General features: G+C 47.9%; 1 protein-coding gene across 10 annotated transcripts in view; it reads right to left on the reverse strand.

The window, feature by feature from the left end:
- Positions 1–18137, reverse strand: part of LRRC7 (leucine rich repeat containing 7) — a 107391-nt gene that overhangs the window by 61908 nt on the left and 27346 nt on the right. For 9 of the 10 annotated variants that reach the window (XM_068198985.1, XM_068198986.1, XM_068198981.1 and 6 more), the window contains exon 2: positions 1320–1522. In XM_068198985.1, the coding sequence (XP_068055086.1) occupies positions 1320–1522 (203 nt within the window). Of the gene's footprint in view, positions 1–1319; positions 1523–8071; positions 8116–18137 lie in introns of those variants that run through there. The other variant, XM_068198983.1, reaches the window with a different exon arrangement.

Raw genomic sequence — 18137 nt, forward strand, 5'->3', positions numbered from 1 at the left:
CCAAATATCCCAAAAATCCCTCCCTAAATGAGACACTTCCAGTATTCCTCAGTAGCAGAAGGGAAAGAAGGGAATTTATTATTTTTATTACTATTAGAGGAAGAACAAAAGGAAGAAGAAGAAAGAAAAGGAAGAAGAAGAAAGAAGGGGAAGAAGAAGAGACCTCCGGGCTTCCTGAGCAGGTTTTCCCCAGGATCCATTTGGGATTTCTGGGGATAGAACCCAGCTGGTTCTGTGCTGCGTCTCCAGGAGAGCTCAGGCAGCTCTCCACAGCATTTTTCCATGAAAATAAAGGGATTTTGGTGGCCCTGCCCCACCATCTGTGCAGAATTCCTCCATGGAGTGAGGCCTCTCAAGCAATGAACCATCACATCCCAGCAAAGCAACCCCATGGCTTGGAAAAAGCCCATTTTGTACTTTTGTAAATGGAATTTTGACAAAGTCTGTGCTGCAGAAATGGGAAATTTGCTGTGAGATGATGGAGAATGAAGCAGTGTTTAATTAAAGATTTGTAGGCATCTTTCATTACTGTGGAGAAAAATTCCATTATGGCCTGGATCCCATCCCTTCATGCTTCATTATGGAGCCTGCACCTGCCATTAATTGGTTTCTCCCCCTTTCCCTCTTTTGTTTCCAGAACATTTTGTTTGCAGTAACTTTTAATTCCTTATAGCAGACATTGATCAGCAGGAGAACGGATTGGAAGGTTCCAGAAGGGGAGTTTTACATGGGAAGGATGGCTTGGATGACCTCAGGGCAGTTATGAAACACCTGCTTGGACAGTTGGCATTTCCCAGGAATGCCCCACAGGGATAAAGGGCTGGTCCTGCCACGGAGGAGAGCACTGGCATTCCCAGGAATGTCCCACAGGGGTAAAGGGCTGGTCCTGACAGGGAGGAGAGCAGTGGCATTCCCAGGAATGTCCCACAGGGGTAAAGGGCTGGTCCTGACACAGGGGACAGCCCTGGCATCCCCAGGAATGTCCCTCAGGGATAAAGGGCTGATCCTGAAGGAAAAGCAAGGATGGAGAGGATCCAAAGGCAGTGGTGGCTCCTGATCCAGGTACTGGATACCACAGGAATTTCCAGGGCCAGAACCGTTTCTTTTGGAGAATTGTTTTTCCCAGTTTCAGGCTCCAAGCTGCCCCATTCCTGTGCTGTGAAGAAGGAGCAGGAGTCCCTTCTCCTCCCAGTCCAGCCCCGATTCCAAGGAATATTCCTGGAGCTCCCATCTCCACCTGTCCCCAGGCGCTCCAGCAGCCCCAGAGCCGGGCACACATTCCAGGCTTTGCCCTGGCACCCCAGCAGGACATGGATTACCTTGGGAAGCTCCTCAATCTGGTTGGCATCGAGGTAAAGCTCCTCCAGGGTCCTCTCGAAGTTGAAGACCTCCTTTGGCACCTGCTGCAGGCCACAGTGGGAATAATCCAGCACGGAGACGATCTCCTCCTCCCCGCGGAAACACCGGCACGGCACCAGGCGGCCGATGAGCTTCCTTTTGCTTGTCATCTCCAAGCAGCATACTGAGGGGAAAAGGGAGGAAAAACGGGATTTCAGCAGCGTTTTGGGGGAATGTTCTTGGGAGTTATCCTCCGGATTGCAGCTCATTAAAAGCAGCTTTCCCCAGGGATATCCGGAGCGTGCGTCGTGCGGTGTCTGCGGCACCTTGCTGGAATGGGAAGGTGGGATTGGGAGTGCAATGAGAAAACCTGGACCCTGCAGCTGTTCCCTGCTCTGGGGTGGAAGGGAACACACCAAGCCCAGCCACAAGCCTGGCTTTCATGGGAAAATGGGAAGGCACGGAATCTAAACCCATCCATGGAAGCACAGAGCCTCTGGCTCAGAGCTGGCAGGGATGCAGGTGGAGGCACCTGGGTGTGATTCCCATGGGAGATGGGCATTATCCCTGGATCCCCCACACCAGCAGAGCTCCCACAGCTGCTCCCACGGGCTCCTGCAGCAGCTGAGGAAAGCAGGGATGGAACCCTTGGCTACAGAGCGATCCCAAACCATTCCTGCTCCTCCTGTGCCACCAGGCTCTGCTGGGACCTCCAAGAGGGGATTTAGCAAAATCCATTCCTTTTCCTGCACTAAAATACGCATCCAGGAAGTTTTCCCAAACTTCTCCCACCCTCAACCCCAGTGGTGCACACCCTCCCTCACCCCCAGCGTGCGTGGGCAGCCCTAACTCAGTGAGTAACTTTACACAGTGTCCTACTCCTTGTGGAACAAACCACTTCAGGCTGGAGGGAACGCTCCAAAAGCAGATTTGGAACATGTCAATCAGTCCCTAAATCCATCCTGGACACCTTTAGCAGTTACTTAAACATTCTGGACAAACCAGGCTGTCCTGAAATGTATTTACCACAAAGGCAAGGAGGACTCAACCTTCAACTCCCATTTTCCAAACCACTGCCAAGGTTTTGAGTTGTATTTAGGAAAAAAAACGCACTAAATTAGTCCTAATAAAGCAAAAATAAGCTTTTTGTAGCAAGCACCAGTATGGAATGGAAGGACCTGGGCCACGACTGAAAGGAGTAGAATTTCACACCCTGTGGGCTCATGGTAATTAAACATTTTATTAATTTCAGCATTATTAATTCCTACCCTGGACTAATTCCAGCTTTGGTAATTACACTTTCCTTCCCTACATTTTGCTCTGTCCTGAAGTTCAGAGGTCCTTTCCTTGGTGCTGGTGGTTGCTGATGGAAAAGTCTCAGTCCAGGAGCCACCCCCTGACTGAGCTGAGTCAGGGACACAGCAGCTCGATCCATTCCTTAATCCCTGCCAGGGGTTCCTCATCCCTCTTCCACTCCCCCTGGAAGCACCAGAGCTCGGTGCTTTTCCCCATTTAAGAAATAAAATTCCCCACAGCCGAGCCCTGGGGTCATTGCTCCACATCACACATCACACAGGAAGATCAGAGCCTCCAAAAGAGCACAAAAATCAGATTATTTCTTGAATAAACACAGATAAATGAGGAAAGCAGCATAAAATAACCTGCTCCTTTTCAGCTCCAGCAAGCAGCTCATTATCAGTTCCTGCAGTTTATTGTCTTACAAAGAAACTCCTTCCTCTGAGGAAAACAGGAGCTTTATGGAAATCAATTACAATAAATTACAATCCCTTCTCGATTCATGGATCTTTTGTGCAGGAAAACACTAATCCCTGGATATCAGGAGTCACAGGAGAAGACATTTCCCTCACCTGCTGGAAAGACTGAGAAAACTGCTGCAGGTTCACCCAGCTGATTTAAGGAAGGGATGAAACAGCTCAACAAATTCCAACATTCCAAGTGCCTTGGGAAGGAATTCCTGGCTGGGATGGAATTCCCAGAGAAGCTGTGGCTGACCCTGGATCCCTAAAAGTGTCCCAGGAGCCGCCTGGGACAGTGGAAGGTGTCCCTGCCATGGCAGGGGTGGGATGGGATGAAATTTAAGATCCCTTCCAAACCCCAGCCATTCTGGAATTCTGGGATCTCCTGAAGAGTCCAGCTGGGGGTGCAGAGCAGAGGTGGTGAAAATGCTGCTACAAAAAGCTCCAGAGGTGGCCTCTGTGTGATTGGCAGGATAAATCCATTTTTAATTTGCTGGTTTGCAGGATACGTTAATGATGGATTTAATTTTTCTCCCAAACAAGTTTTCCACGGAACACTTCACAGAAGTGCTGGTATCTCAGGGAATTGTTGCAGTGCCACAACCAGAGCCAAAATTCAGTAAATAACCAGAATAACCAGAGCCAAACTTCAACCAGGGCCAAAGGCAGCAGGTTCTGGGCTCTCAGGGACCAGCCTGAGCTGCCTGACTGGGCAGCAAACATCAAACCCCTCCTGCCCTTCCCATTTCACTCAGAAAACTCCAAGAAATCCCAGTTGCAGGGATCTGTCAGAGCTAGAAAGTTACTGAGAAATGCTGAAAACCAAGAACTTGGAAGTGTGGATGGGAGCGTGGCGGGGCTGGAATGAGCAGTAAAACATTTGCCAGAGGGTTCAGAAAATAGGGATTATTTCCAGAGCAGCAGGGAATTCTCCTCAGTGTCACACGTCTCACAAAAGGGATGGGTTTTCTGCTCCTGCTTTCTTTCTCTTTTAGCAGCACAATCAGCACCATTAACATGGAATCCCTTCCCAGTGTCTCATCTAAATCTCCAACAAAGAATCCAATCTAAACCTCCCCTTCTTTAAAGTACATCTCTCGTTTCGCCAAATCCCATGAAGGACTTGTTTGGAAAGCAGGAGCCCTTTCTGGAGCATTTACCAGGATTCCTGGGGGGGTTCCAGGGCAGCTGCTCCCTCCTCTGACCTAAGGAGGGCACTGGGAATTTCCCAGTTTGTTCCAATACCCCAGAATTTACATTTTCTCTGCAAAAAGAGATTTGATAACGGGGACTACACATAAGAAATGGAACAAAGCTGAGCTTAAGGTTGGAATTAAAAAAGAAAACAACCCTCAAATTTCCTTATGCCCAAAGCCTTTTCCCCATGGATATTCTCCTGCCACTGGCCAGACATCCACTTGTGTTATCCACTTGTGTTTCCTTTCTTCCCTTTAATTAACTCTGTGGGCTGCCTGGCTGATTTCCACAGTGTCCAGTTGCAGTCTGGGTCACTGCAATAATCAGGGAACTTCAAAGCTCTCGGAGCCATCTTCATTTCCAGCACCACATTTCAATTAGAAACACAACCCTGCTAATAATTCAGAGCCTTGAAGGAACGGAGGAAGGTTCTCTCTGCATTTACAGCCACGTGGAACCTTTCTACAGCTTGGCCACCTCCTCATCCAGACTTTGGTTTTTAAATTTGCTGCTCACCTTTCTGTGAGCTGCAGCTTTGTGGGCACCAGCTTTGCACGAACGCTGGGAGTTTTCAGCACTTTGTTTCTTTGCTCTGGGAGTTGTGTAACTCTCACTACCTCTACCTTGCATTCTTCATCCCAAACATTTGTCTCCAGCCGTAATCCCGTGCGCGTGACATGGGAATTGTGCTTATGTAAGCTCTGACATCAGTCCTTGCTGCTGTTTTGCATTTCCTCCCCATTTTCCCATTCAGAAAAGGCCTCTGATGAGGTGCAATCTGCTTATTCTCTGCCTGAAAAACAGCGTCGCTCTTCCTGAGCAATCTGCTTGATTTCCCCAGGAGACATCCCGAGGGGAAGGAGCATTCCCAGCCTGGATGCTGCCCCTCTGCCCAGGTGAGACCTCACCTGAAGAGCTGCCCCAGCCCTGTCCCAGCACAGGGAGGAGCTGGAGCTGCTGGAGAGAGCCCAGGGTGAGCAGAGGGATGGAGCAAGGAGGACAGGAGCCAGGGAAAGGCTTTCCACTGCCGGAGGGCAGGGATAGGTGGGATAACGGGAAGGAATTCCTGGCTGGCAGGGTGGCACAGGTTCCCAGAGCAGCTGTGGAACCAGCTGATCCCTGGCAGTGCCCAAGGCCAGGCTGGACAGGGCTGGGAGCAGCCTGGGACAGTGGGAGGTGTCCCTGCCATGGCAGGGGGGTGGAATCTTCGATGTCCCAAAAAAACATCGGAGACAATCAGTCACAGGTTGGACTCAGGGACCTTGGAAAGCTTTTCCAGCCTTAGGAATCCTGGGATTCTCCACTAGAAGTCTCTCCACTTCATCCAAGTTCCACTTTTCCACACCCTGTTTAGAAGCAAGAAGCATTTTGTCCCAAACTTCCCCCCTGAGCCAGGTGAGGGAGGCGGGAATGTCCCTGTTCTGCTCCTAATTGGAAATGCAAAATTAAAGATTTATTCCGGTTGTAGAAGCCATTGGTAGTAGTCTTCATTAACCTTCGTAAAAGATTAAGGAACTCTGGCTCTAAAGTCACAATAACAGAATGATTAGGGAGCTTCCAAAGGGGAATTGGTCTTATCAAAGAGAAGGGTGTGCAATATTATCTGAATTGTTTTCCTGCTCAGAAATTCCCAGATAAGCAGCGTGTCTCCCCCAGAAATGCCATTTGATGCTGGTAATTGAATTCTCTTCATTATGTCCCCATTACAATGGTCTGCATTCAGGTTCACATTCAGATTTGGCTAATCCTAAAATAAAATAACCAAGCATGAAAAATCAGATTTCAGCTTTTGTCTCCTGGGAACATTAATGAGGGGAAGCTCCCCTGGCTTTGCTGCAAGTCCTGGGAGATCCCTGGAGACCTGAACACCTTGAGATCTGGGAAAGGTGCAGAAAAAGGGCGAAGTAAAGTTGAATAATTATTTCTACCAAGTATCAGGTTTGAATGTCCAGACCTCACACCTTTGGGATATAAAGGCAAGCCTTTATCTTTTCTGATAAGATATTCATTGATTCCAAAGGTTACGATTGGCCTTGCCTCCAAATTCCCAAATTCCCTCCTTGAAATTCCTACCTGAAGGAGCTTTTCTGAGTAAATGGTTTTGGATAATCCTAGATGATGATGACTCCAATTGCAAAGGCATTTTAGTGGCAGCAAAAGCAGTTGTTGGGGTTGGTTTGATTATCAATATTCTGTGTCCTGTTCTCCCTACAGGCAATTCTTGCACAACCTCAAGGAAAACCCCGGATTCTTTTTATAAAAGTGACAGAATTCCAGTAATTTGTTGCACATTAGTGACACATGTTGAAAATTAATCATTATGCCGTTAATTGCTAGAAATTCCAATCACTCTGACAGCTCACCCTGCAGACATTTCAGCAGGAGAGAATCCCAATAAACAAGAGACATTTCTTGGGGAAGCGTGCTGTCTGGAAATCAGGGAATTTACATTTCTGCTTGGATCTTTGATGTGTCACAGCTTTTATGTGAAGTAATCCTTTCGTTTAGGAGATGATGTGCTGTGAAATTTGGGATGAAATGGGCTTTATTTGATGCTTTAGGGAGCAGTGGCTGGAAGTGCTCTCCAAAGGAACAGCAGAGAAAACATCGTTTACCTGCTGGAGGCACCACGGAAACAAATTGGGATTTAAGTAGGAACAACAAAACTTCAGGGTTTCTTCCTCACAGGTTCCTACAGAATCCCCAATTACTTCCCAGTGGTTTCCATCACAATCCAGCTGCATTATTCCTGACACAGGACTGCAGCAGGAAAAGGGGGGGCATTCTGCCGGGCTGGCAGTGCCAGGGAGGGGAATGGGAACCACAGACTGCAGCCAGGACAGGGAGTTTTAACTAAAAGTGACAGCTCTGACTCCCAGTGAGAGCTGACCCTCTGCACAGACATGGAATCACAGAACCCTGGAATTGTTGAGGCTGGAAAAGATCTCTAAGATCTGTGAGTTCTGCTGCCACCCAGCAGTCCTGGCCAGGTCCCCAACTGCCACATCCACACATTCCTTGAGCATCTCCAGGGATGGGCACTCCAAACCTCCCTGGGCAGCTCCTCCCAATCCCTGACCCCCTTTTCCATGGGGAAATTCCTGCTGGTGTCCACCCTGAGCCTGCCCTGGCCCAGCCTGGGGCCGTTCCCTCTCCTCCTGTCCCTGTTCCCTGGAGCACAGCCCGACCCCCCGGCTGTCCCCTCCTGTCAGGAGCTGTGCAGAGCCACAAGGGCCCCTGAGCCTCCTTTTCTCCAGGATGAGCCCCTTCCCAGCTCCCTCAGCCTCTCCTGGGGCTCCAGCCCTTTCCCAGCTCCGTTCCCTGCCCTGGACATGCTCCAGCCCCTCAGGGTCCCTCTTGTCCTGAGGGATGAGGGTCCTTTCCTTGCCTCTCTCCCATGGGATGGGACATTCCCACTGGAGCAGGTATTACTGAAGTTCCAAACTGGAGATTCAAGCTCATTTCTGTATTTCCCAAATCTCTGGAATGCACACAGCAAACCGCCTGGAAAATGTGTGGCTCCCTCAGCGTGGGAAATGTTCCCATCCAGCCACAGAACCTTTTCCTTTCTGAACAAAGCAGGGATTTTTGAACCATTAAAAATTCCAGTTCTGATCCCATGCCCGGTTTTCTGCCAAACCCCTCCACTCCAACTGTACCTTGAGAGTTTCTATCCCACCAGGTGCCCATTCTTATGGATATTCCCACTATTTCCCAGCTTTCATTTACCTTCTTTAACATTCTCTGCTCTTTGTTATTCCCCAGCAACAACTTCTCACCTGGGCCATCCTCTCCTTCCTTCCCCATCCCAATGCTCCTGGATTCCCTCCCTCCACACATCCCCCTCCCATTCCAAGCACAGACACCACCCCCGACCCCTCCTCTGGCTCCCACCCTCTTTCCTGACCTCCCCAAACGCTCTACAGCTGGGTTTAAAGTTCTGCATCTCCACAATTATTTCCTGCCTTTCTGTCCTGTGGAATTATCCTTTCCTTACTATGGAATTACCCTCTCTTCTAGGAATTCCTACAGGAACATTCCACTCACCTGCACAAACATAGATTTAGTTCTTCCCCTTGTTCATTCCCAACCAAAAACTTTTCCCTGCTCACTCTGCTCTTTATATTTTGGCAAAAAAGCACAAAACATTTTGCTGTCCACCCTTCCTCTTTGTCCTTTGTCCTCTTTCCTGGCTGTGGATGCAGTGTTGGAAGATGCTTCCATGGCTGCTCGTAAATGGGATTCTGGGAATGCCAAAACCTGTGGTTGTACAGGGAATGTCAGCACCAGAGAAATCTCAAAGGCACAATTCCCACAAGCAGTCATGAAGATTGGTTGCTCAAATATGAGAAAATGATTTTACATTAAACCTGACATTTATCTCCATAAACACCTCATTATCCAGGAACTCCTGAGCCTGTCTCCTCTGTATTTCAGTCCTTAGCATGGAATCCTGGAATGGGAGGGACCCTAAATCCCACTCAGTGCCACCCCTGCCCTGGCAGGGACACCTCCCACTGTCCCAGGCTGCTCCAAGCCCCATCCAGCCTGGCCTGGGGCACTGCCAGGGATCCAGGGGCAGACACGGCTTGCCCAGAGAATGTTCCCTCATAAAATGCCTCACTGGCAAGTGCTTCCTTGAAATTTCCCTTCCCTGAGGAAACCTGTGGCAGGCACATCCTCACTTCCTTCCCATACCCAGGGTTTTAATGCTCCAGTGCCTCCTGCTCTTTTGTGCTTTAAACATGTTTTGTCAGGGCCAGGTCCCCCATCAAAGGGAGATGAATTTGGAATTCAGAACTCAGAATTCAGAACTCAGAATTCAGCACAGCCTCTGTGTCTGAAGTTAAATCCCCTCCTTGCTGGTCCTGGAAATGGGAGGCTCCCAACCCTTGCCATGGTGTTGTCAGAGTCACCCCCAGAGCAGCTGCCCTTGTACAGGAAAATGGGAGATCCCAGGGCAGCTCCAGGACAGCTCCTCCCTTTTCCAAGGAAATGATTGTGCCAGAAAGCCTCAGCTTCATACAGCTGAGAAAACAAAGCCCTACCAGAGCTCTCTCTGCTTCAACTGTCCTCAGGAACAATAAATGAGACCTGTGCGGGGCCAGGACTTGGACTTGGATGATCCTTGTGGGTCCCTTCCCACTCAGGAGATCAATTCCGTGATTTTATTGTGTGACACAAACCCAGCTTCCACCTCTAACAACAAAGTAAAAATAAAGAATAAAATAATGAGCAGTTTGTGGCTGTAAACTCCTTCTCCAAATCCAGTTACCAGCTCGGGCTGGTCGCTCTCCAAACGCTGCACGCAGAGCTCCCTCCAATATTTCAGCTGGAACACCTCCAGAGTGTTCAAGGAGCAGGACAATGGCAAGAATGTTCAAGGACATCATGGAAAGGAAGGATGTCTGCTTGGATGGTTGGAGAATCCCAGGAGAATCTCAGTGAGGATGGAAAAGCCCTCCAGGATCATCGTGTCCAAGCTGTGCCCGATCCCCACCTTGTCACTGAGTGTCACCTCCAGAGATGGCCACTCCAGCCCCTTCCAAAGTCTGGCCACCCTTTCCATGAGGAAATCCATCAGCAGAGGGCTCTAGAACTACATTTTCCCAAGTATCCTGCTCCATGATTAATCTGTCCCAGTTTTTTTTTAGGCAATTAACATGCTGTTCTTCTGGTACAAATGTTCTGTAAAAAACTCTCACAGCTGAGCTGTCAAACACTGAAATTCAGTGCTTTGGAATGTCAGGTTTTTAACAAAGTCCCAGAGTTTGGAAAGTATAATCAGAACTTTAATGCCCAATTATGCAATCTTAGCAATGACTTTCTCAAGAGAATTTTATCACTCACGTTGTAGACTGGGCTCAGCCACCAGAACTGCACCAAATTGTTCCACTCGGGGAATAGGAGGGCTGGATTCCTAAGGGAAGGGAACAGCAGAGCTTTGGGAATTGCAGCTGTGGACAGAACAGCTCAGGAAGACTTTGGCACCTCCTTTTCATTCAGCCACAACGATATGCTGTGGGATTTTTTTCACTATTTCCCCTGTTTATCCTAAGCACTCCGACAAAACAGAAGGATTTTCCTTGTCTCAGCTCATTTAGCTTAGGCTGAGATTCCTCCCCAGAGCAATCTTGACAAGTGCTGGATGTCCAGAGCCACAGCCTGGAGCCAGATTAAAAAAACCACGGACAAAACCCTTGGATAAATTTACCATCCACCCACCTGCTGGATTCAGCCTTAGCTGGGTACAAGCACTGAGAGCCTCTGGGCTTTTGCTTTTTGGCAGCAGCTTATAAATAACCACCAAATTTCCATTTACAACCTGCTCTGGTGACTCCAGAAAAGGAGCTCAAGCCTGGCCCAAAGGCATGGAGCTGTAATCCAGGGGGAAGGGAAATAGGGAATTTCTCATCCTGGGCTGAATGAGGATTTTATGGGCATTATCTGTAGCAGGTACCAAGTATTGAATTGTTTGGACAACTACAAACCAAAGCAAAGCCACCACTCATCCAAATAAATCTGGAGGGTTCTGCCCAGGTCTGCCTGGAACTGCAGCCACAACATTCCCAGCAGCACTTGGAATGTTGTTACAATGTCCTCCAAACCCCAGTTTACAAAACTCAGATTAATTCTGACAGGAATTGCCAATATTAGAATTTCACCAGTTCCAGAGCAAAGCCCTCAGACAGGTGCATTTTATAAAGATTTAACTTGGTTTTTTGAACTGCACCAATCGGATATTTCCCAGATCTTCCCCCAGAGCCAAACTGAACAATCCCCGCTTGTCATTCCCACAGTGCCAGCACAGGAACTGAGGCTTTTCCTAAAGCTGTTCTAAATTCATTGGACAGCCGACGATTCCATCAGTTTATTTCCATTTAAATTATCCCAGACACCTTTCTACTGACTATGATGAAAAATAAAAATGTGGATCAATGTCCCCACAGCAGCACGAGGTCCCCAGTTCCTCCAGTACTCCTTGGCATCTGACAATTTTCTCTGGCTATTGCCAAAACAACTTTATTTATTCTTAGATTATATTACCAATGTTTTTATTCAATTTTATGCTAATTTCTATTGAAACATTTCTAACAGATTGGTAATTTCTCAGTTTTGAGACACACTGTCACTTTTCAGTCCATGTGGATTCTCTCTGGGAGACCTGGAGGAGGCAGTGGAAAGAGCTCCCGGGGGGATGGGGATGTCACCTCCAAAAACCAATAAAACCAACCCAAAAAATACACTGAATTATGTCCATTAAAGTCCTCGGAGCTGGGTGACTCCAAGACAACCCTGAATTTACTGATTTACTACAGGTACTGAGCTCTTACAACTCAGAGAGGATTTTGTTAATATTTAATTAAACACATCCTTTCTCTGAGTTCTCCAGTGGCAAAATAAAAATTTTATCCCTCCATGGCCTTAAAAAAGGCAAACTCATCCTACCAGGACTAAATTTAGGAGAAAGAAAAGGATTTTCCTAAGAATAGAATTGTTTTACAGCCATCCATTGAGTGGGGAGTCAGGATCCATGAGCAGAACGTGGCTGCTCCATCCCTGGCCAGGCTGGACACTGGGGCTTGGAGCAGCCTGGGACAGTGGGAGGTGTCCCTGCCCATGGAAATGGGATGGGATTTAAGGTCCCAAAGCATTGCAGGATTTTGGGATTGAGCTGTAAGTGCTGCAGGGATTTCAATCCCCACAGTTCCCACCTCCCAGCCTTTGACAGTTTTCCAGTGTTGTCACTCAAGGGAGGCACTTGCAGAAAACTCTCCTGGAGGAGCCACTGGAAAAAAAAAAAAAAAAAAAAAAAAACAGGAAAAAGCATCCAGAAGCTCCTCTCAGTTTCCCAGGCTCAGCTTTGTGGTGAGATTCACTGATTTAAAGGCAGAAAACTGCAAACTGGGAAAGAAAATCAAAAAAGAATCTCACTGTCCTCAGTGTCAGCTGCCTAAGGGGAAAAAAAATACAGGGATCAGAAAATGAGGACAGGGATCAGGAAAAGAGGGAGAATAAGATCAGGGCTCTGGCCACTGTTTAAGTGGAGGGAAAATAAAGAGAATTTGGGATGGGATGTGAGAGAATCCAAAAAGGAATGAAAAATCAGCAGCAGTTAAGATAGACACAGAGAAGATGTGGGACCAGAGAGAAGTGGGGTAGGGCAGGGAAAAAAGCTGAGGAGGGAGCATTCTGTCCATCCAGACAGAACCCACTGGGAATGCAGCACAGGAATTCAGGGACAGCTCCACTGCCTCTGGATGCAGCAGTGACCCCAGAGCTTTCCATCCCCACCCAGAGGTGACCCCAGCTCCGTTGGATCCATCTGCATCAGGACTGCCCTGAGCCCAGCCCTGCCAGCGCCGCTGAACGGCGTCAGGAGCTGCACATGAACATCTGAACCTCAGCCTCAACCAGGGAAAAACATTTGGAACAGCTTGGAGTGGATCCCATTCCTCCCTCCCACCCAGGAAAGCAGATGGCATCAGGAAGATGAACAACAGCCCAACGCTCCCGAGCGCGGCTGCTCCGAGGGAATGAACGCAGGGAGCAGCAGGGCACGGCCAGGGACTTCTCCGGGGCCCCTCCACGGCTCCCACCCCCTTCACCCCTCACCTGAGCTCCCCCAGCCCCAGCTCCAGGACTCCTGCTCCTGGCTGCTCCGCCTGGAATGTTCTCCACTTCTTTGGAGCCCCCTGCTATCAATAACTGGCCTGGATCCATCCAGAGGATTTTTATTTATTCCTCCTTTTCCTCTGCCAGCGGGCTCACTTGTAGGGATGGGCTGCATGGAATGGACACAAGTCCAGCAAGATGTGGGAATTCAGAGGGAGAACTAAAAACTGTCACAAAGTCTCCAAAACCAGAACCTTGTAGGATCTTTCCTCAACCTCGTAGGATCTTTCCTCTCGGGCTGTTTAAGGTAGGGGCAAAGCAAGTGTTCTAAAATGCCGTTATTTCAATGATAATTATGGGGGTTTAACCCTAAGGAAAAGCGGAAAACAGCAATAAAGAGAGGCAGGATTTGGCTTCTCTGTCAGCAAAGTGTTGTCACTCCATTTGAGAGGGTGGCAGAGAGGACACACCTCGACCCTCCCCAGCAGGCACAGGAAAAAGCCAAGGGAACAGGCACAAGGAGCAGCACTGGGAATTCTGACTAAACATCAGGAAAAAAACCCCTCATCTTCCAGTGGCTGATAGCAGAGTGTGAGGAAGCTGAGACCCTCTGCAGGATGAGCATCAAAGGCTGGCTTTAAACCCGAGCTGGAGCACAGCCTCTGCTGCTCCTCACCTTCCCCAAGGATCTGGGCTATCCACAGCTTTCCTTCTCCAGGTGCTGCCCGCTGGAAATAGATTTAAGGCAGGGCAGAGTTCACGTTGAGCTCTCCTTTCCATCCTTTCATCACAGCAAGTTTCCCTGGAGTAAAAACATTCCCCCTTCCCAAAAGGTGCAAAAAATATCCCCATTCTTCTGCTCAGCACAAATGGAACAGAAAGACAGCAGCAACCATAGTTACAGAGTCTTTTAGAATACTGAATCTATAAAAAGAGATACAAACTGTGTTTTAACCAGCTTGTTCCCTGCTCAGAAAGCTGACAACTTCCAGCCTTGAATGTTTGCTTGGTTTAAGCCCCATTTTTAATATTTATTTACAGCACATTCTGGAGCTCTCACTTTCCAAATTCAAGTTTGAAACAAAAAAAGTAAAAACTAAATTACAGCTCTGCGCATATTTTATATTTGTTGCCTTCCTAGCTGAGAAATTCAGTGCTGTTGTTATGAAATTTAATCCCATTAGTCACGAAATTGGTGGTTCAGAGGCTCACAGGTTTCATCCTGCTCAACCAGCAGGTGAATTATTTTAAGGAAATACTTTGGGATTCCAACTGTTGGTTGTTGACAGCTGCCAAAACCAGGCTGGAAGTGCCTTTGCTTGAAAACTTTTTAAACTGAAGAAATCTTCTGAAAAGGGGTAATGTGTTTGGTGGAACGCTGATCTCACACAGTCAGAAAGAATTAATTCAGTAAAATTCAAATAAAATTCAAAATAAGACAGAATGTTTCACTTAAATTATTTTTGGCCCAAGTCATTTCCAGCACATTTCTCCTGGCTTAATCCTCTCCAGTCGTGGATTAGTCCCATATTCAGGAAGAGACGAGCAACAAAATTCCACAGGTCCTTTCCCTTGATCATCTCCTGGCACAGCACAGCCCAAGGGGCCGGTAGGGACAAGATATCCCAGGCACACTCTGCTGGGTTTATTCCCAGTAGGAAGAACGCTCAGCAGCTCCCGCCTGACCCCTCAGCTCTTTGGGAGGTGTGAACAGAGCTTCCTGAATTATTTACACCGGACAAGCTGGCAGCTTGCTGGGAATACAGAGGAGCGGAAAGGCTTTGGGCAGAGACAAGAGGAGAGCAATGCCACAGCCACGCGCAGGAGCTACCCCGTGCCAGCTGTGTGTCTGTGGGGATGCAGGGAAATGCTCCAGTGGGAGTGGGGAACAGAGCCTGGGGATGGAATCCCAGTCCAGCTCCTCGCCCCCAGCGGTTCAACCCGTGTTTGTCCCCGTGGAAGGGAACCTTGTGCCTGGCAAAGGAACCCAACAGCTCTCCTGGAATCAGGGAGTGCTTTGGGGTGGAAGGGATCCTCAGCTCATCCCGTCACACCTCCTGCCAGGGGCAGGGACACCTTCCACCATCCCAGGGTGCTCCAAACTCCATCCAGCCTGGCCCTTCAGCACCCCTCAGCTCCACAGAGCAGAGCTGGGATGGAATTTAACCCATGGAAGCTCTCGGTGGTGGAATTAGAACTGCCAGTGCTGAGCCAGGACTATTAAATTTTAATTTCTGGGGACTTGCACTGAGTCGAAAATACAAATAAACACTGAGAGAGAGAGAAGCTGAAGTCTGGCAATGCCTGAGATGAGATGGGAGCTGCTGAAGCAGGGCTGCGAGGTGTGTGAGCATCCACTTGGAACAGACGGAATTCTGAGGGGAGGATTTCACTTTGTCACTTCCCATGAGAGCAAAAAAGCGATTATTTAGATGACAAAGAACCTGTCTTCTGGATTTAGAAGATGATTATAGGAGATGTCAGTCTGCCAGAGAAAGAAGTTCCTCCTGGTTTAGAACAAGCTTTTTTCGTGACATTTTCCTGACTTAATTCTTTGCTTTTAGGGAATATTTCTTAAGAAGAGCCATCAGTTTAGAGACAAAGCCAAAACCTGGGAGCTCTGTAAGGGCTGCAGTGAGGCACAAAAATGCCCTTAAGGCCAGCTTGGACAGGGTTTGGAGTGGAAGGTGTCCCTGCCCACAGCAGAGGTGTAGCTGGATGGGCTCTAAGGTCCCTTCCATCCCATGATTCCACAATTCCCCTTGTGTTTTCACAAAGGGCACCAAGTATTTTTCCTGGTTTATGCCCATGGGCAGCAGCCCAGCTGTATCCCACAGATTCCTTGCTTTGGCACACCAAGTTGCTCCAACGCTTTTCAAGGGATGTTGATGTGCCTATAAAATAGTCTGGCCTGGCTTTTAATCCTAGAAAAAACATGGCAGCCTGGCACAACCCAGGACTTCATGAGACCGGGATTGTATCAGAGATCAGAGGGGAGGCAAACAGAATATTCCCTCCTTCTCCTCCAGTGCTGAAACATTCCAGTACAAAATCCAAACCAGCCCAACTCCTCCTTGGAGTGCAGATTTTGCCCTTTCCAAATGGGAATGTCAGGCTCTGCTGTGACTAAAGATGAGTCACACCCAAAATCCCAGCTCTGAGCACTCCGATGAAAGCAGGGCTGGAGTTTGGCATGGAAACATCTCCTTGCAGCAGTACCATATCCTCCTAAAAGTCCACTTCCACATTAACGTGCAGCAGCCAAGCGCCAGTATTCCAAACCATCCCCCCCCCCAGCCCGTATTTAGCCAGTTTTAATTGGTTTGCTGCCCTAATTTGTATAATTGGTAGCTCCCAGCTTTTCCATGTGCCAGGGAGGTGAAACCTTGGAGAGCTGGGCCCAGTTCCAGGCTCCCAGTACGGCACAGGCCTGGAACGAGCCCAGGGAGGGCCAGCACTGGCACAGCACGGCTGGAATTCCACCCGAGCCTGGGAAAACACTCCTTTGGGGTGGCTCTAACGGAGCCCTGGCACAGGTTATCCCAGGAGACCACGGGGACTCCAGCCACGGAGAAACCCACACCCCGCTGGACACGGGACTGGCCAACCTGCTCCAGGTGACCCCAGTGGCCACGGGAGCCAACATCAACTGCCTGGCAAATCTACACCTCCGGGACTTCTGCTGCCTGTGAAACCTGTTGTAGGTGAATTTCCTGCATATTCCGTGTGAATTTTCCACGTGCTCCATGTGAATTTCCCACATGTTCCATGTGAATAATTCCCTACATATTCCACGTGAATTTCCAATGTTTTATGTGAATTTCTCTCATGTTCCATGTGAATAATTTCCCACATGTTCTGTGTGAATTTCCAACATTTTATGTGAATTTCCCTCATGTTCCATGTGAATTTCCCAATGTTCCATGTGAATAATTTCCTACATATTCCATGTGAATTTCCAATGTTTTATGTGAATTTCCCTCATGTTCCATGTGAATTTCCCAATGTTCCATGTGAGTAATTTCCTACATATTCCATGTGAATTTCCAATGTTTTTATGTGAATTTCCCACATGCTCCATGTGAATTTCCCAATGTTCTATGTGAGTAATTTCCTACATATTCCATGTGAATTTCCAGTGTTTTTATGTGAATTTCCCACACGTCCCATGTGAGTTTCCAGCCTCAAGGGATGCGGACTCCCTGCCATCCCTAAAGGCACAGAAGTGAGAAGTCACACAAAGCCAGAGTGAAAGAAGAGATGGATCAACCCAAAGCCCCCATCCCAGCAGGCTCCAGTTTGGGTCACAGGCAATTGGGCATTCCCTAGGAAGGAAAAAAAGGGAAGTAAAACTTCCCATGATCGACTCTGAACCAATATCCCACCAATGAAACCTGCTGTACTTTACATGAAACAGTGATGTGGATGTATCCGTGTTCCCCAAACACTGCACACAAAACCAAGCCCAAATTAAGCACTAATTAGCCCCTCAGATGCCATTAAGTGTTGTGAAAGTCACCACACAGAACACTGGAGCCATCCCTGCTCAAACCCTTTTTGCTTTAACGCTTTCAAGGCTTTGTTTGAGGCCATGAACCCAGAACTGCTGTTTCAAAGCAGAATTTCAGTGTTTTGAGAGCAGTATCAGAACAGAGCCGTTGTCTAGGCCTGGGTTGATTTTCTGTTGTTTCAGCTGTAAGGGAGCCCAGCACGACGTGTCTGAGCCTTCCAATCCATGTAGAAAAATGAAATACTCAGTGAACTAATTAGAGGAGCAGATGTTTTTAACACCCATGTGTGAGACCGTGATAACATTTTTTACACTAATGAAAACAGCTCTTCCTCCCTTTTACTCCCAAGCCATCCCATATTTTCTGATTCAAACTGTCAAGATGTTTCATTAGAACAAAACAGGAGGAATTCTGACCAGAAAAAGATGTAACAATTTGTGCTGCTTAGAAAGGAAATGAAATAAAGACAATATTTTGATTTTGAGATCAATGCCATCCATATGTCATGTCAAATATTCTCAGATGTTATTGGGACCTTCTAGTGACAAGTAATGGGCTAATTAGAGCAGAAATCAATCTATTTCACAGAAAAAGAAATGAAACTCAATTCTGGCATTTCCCAATGAGATATCTTCATTTGCTGTCCAACCTCAAATTTTGACAAGTTCAGGAATTTTTAAAGTATTTTTTGTGCAGTTCTACTCCCTTTAAAACAGAA

This window comes from Anomalospiza imberbis, chromosome 9, assembly GCF_031753505.1.
Source record: "Anomalospiza imberbis isolate Cuckoo-Finch-1a 21T00152 chromosome 9, ASM3175350v1, whole genome shotgun sequence".
Taxonomy (NCBI): domain Eukaryota; kingdom Metazoa; phylum Chordata; class Aves; order Passeriformes; family Viduidae; genus Anomalospiza; species Anomalospiza imberbis.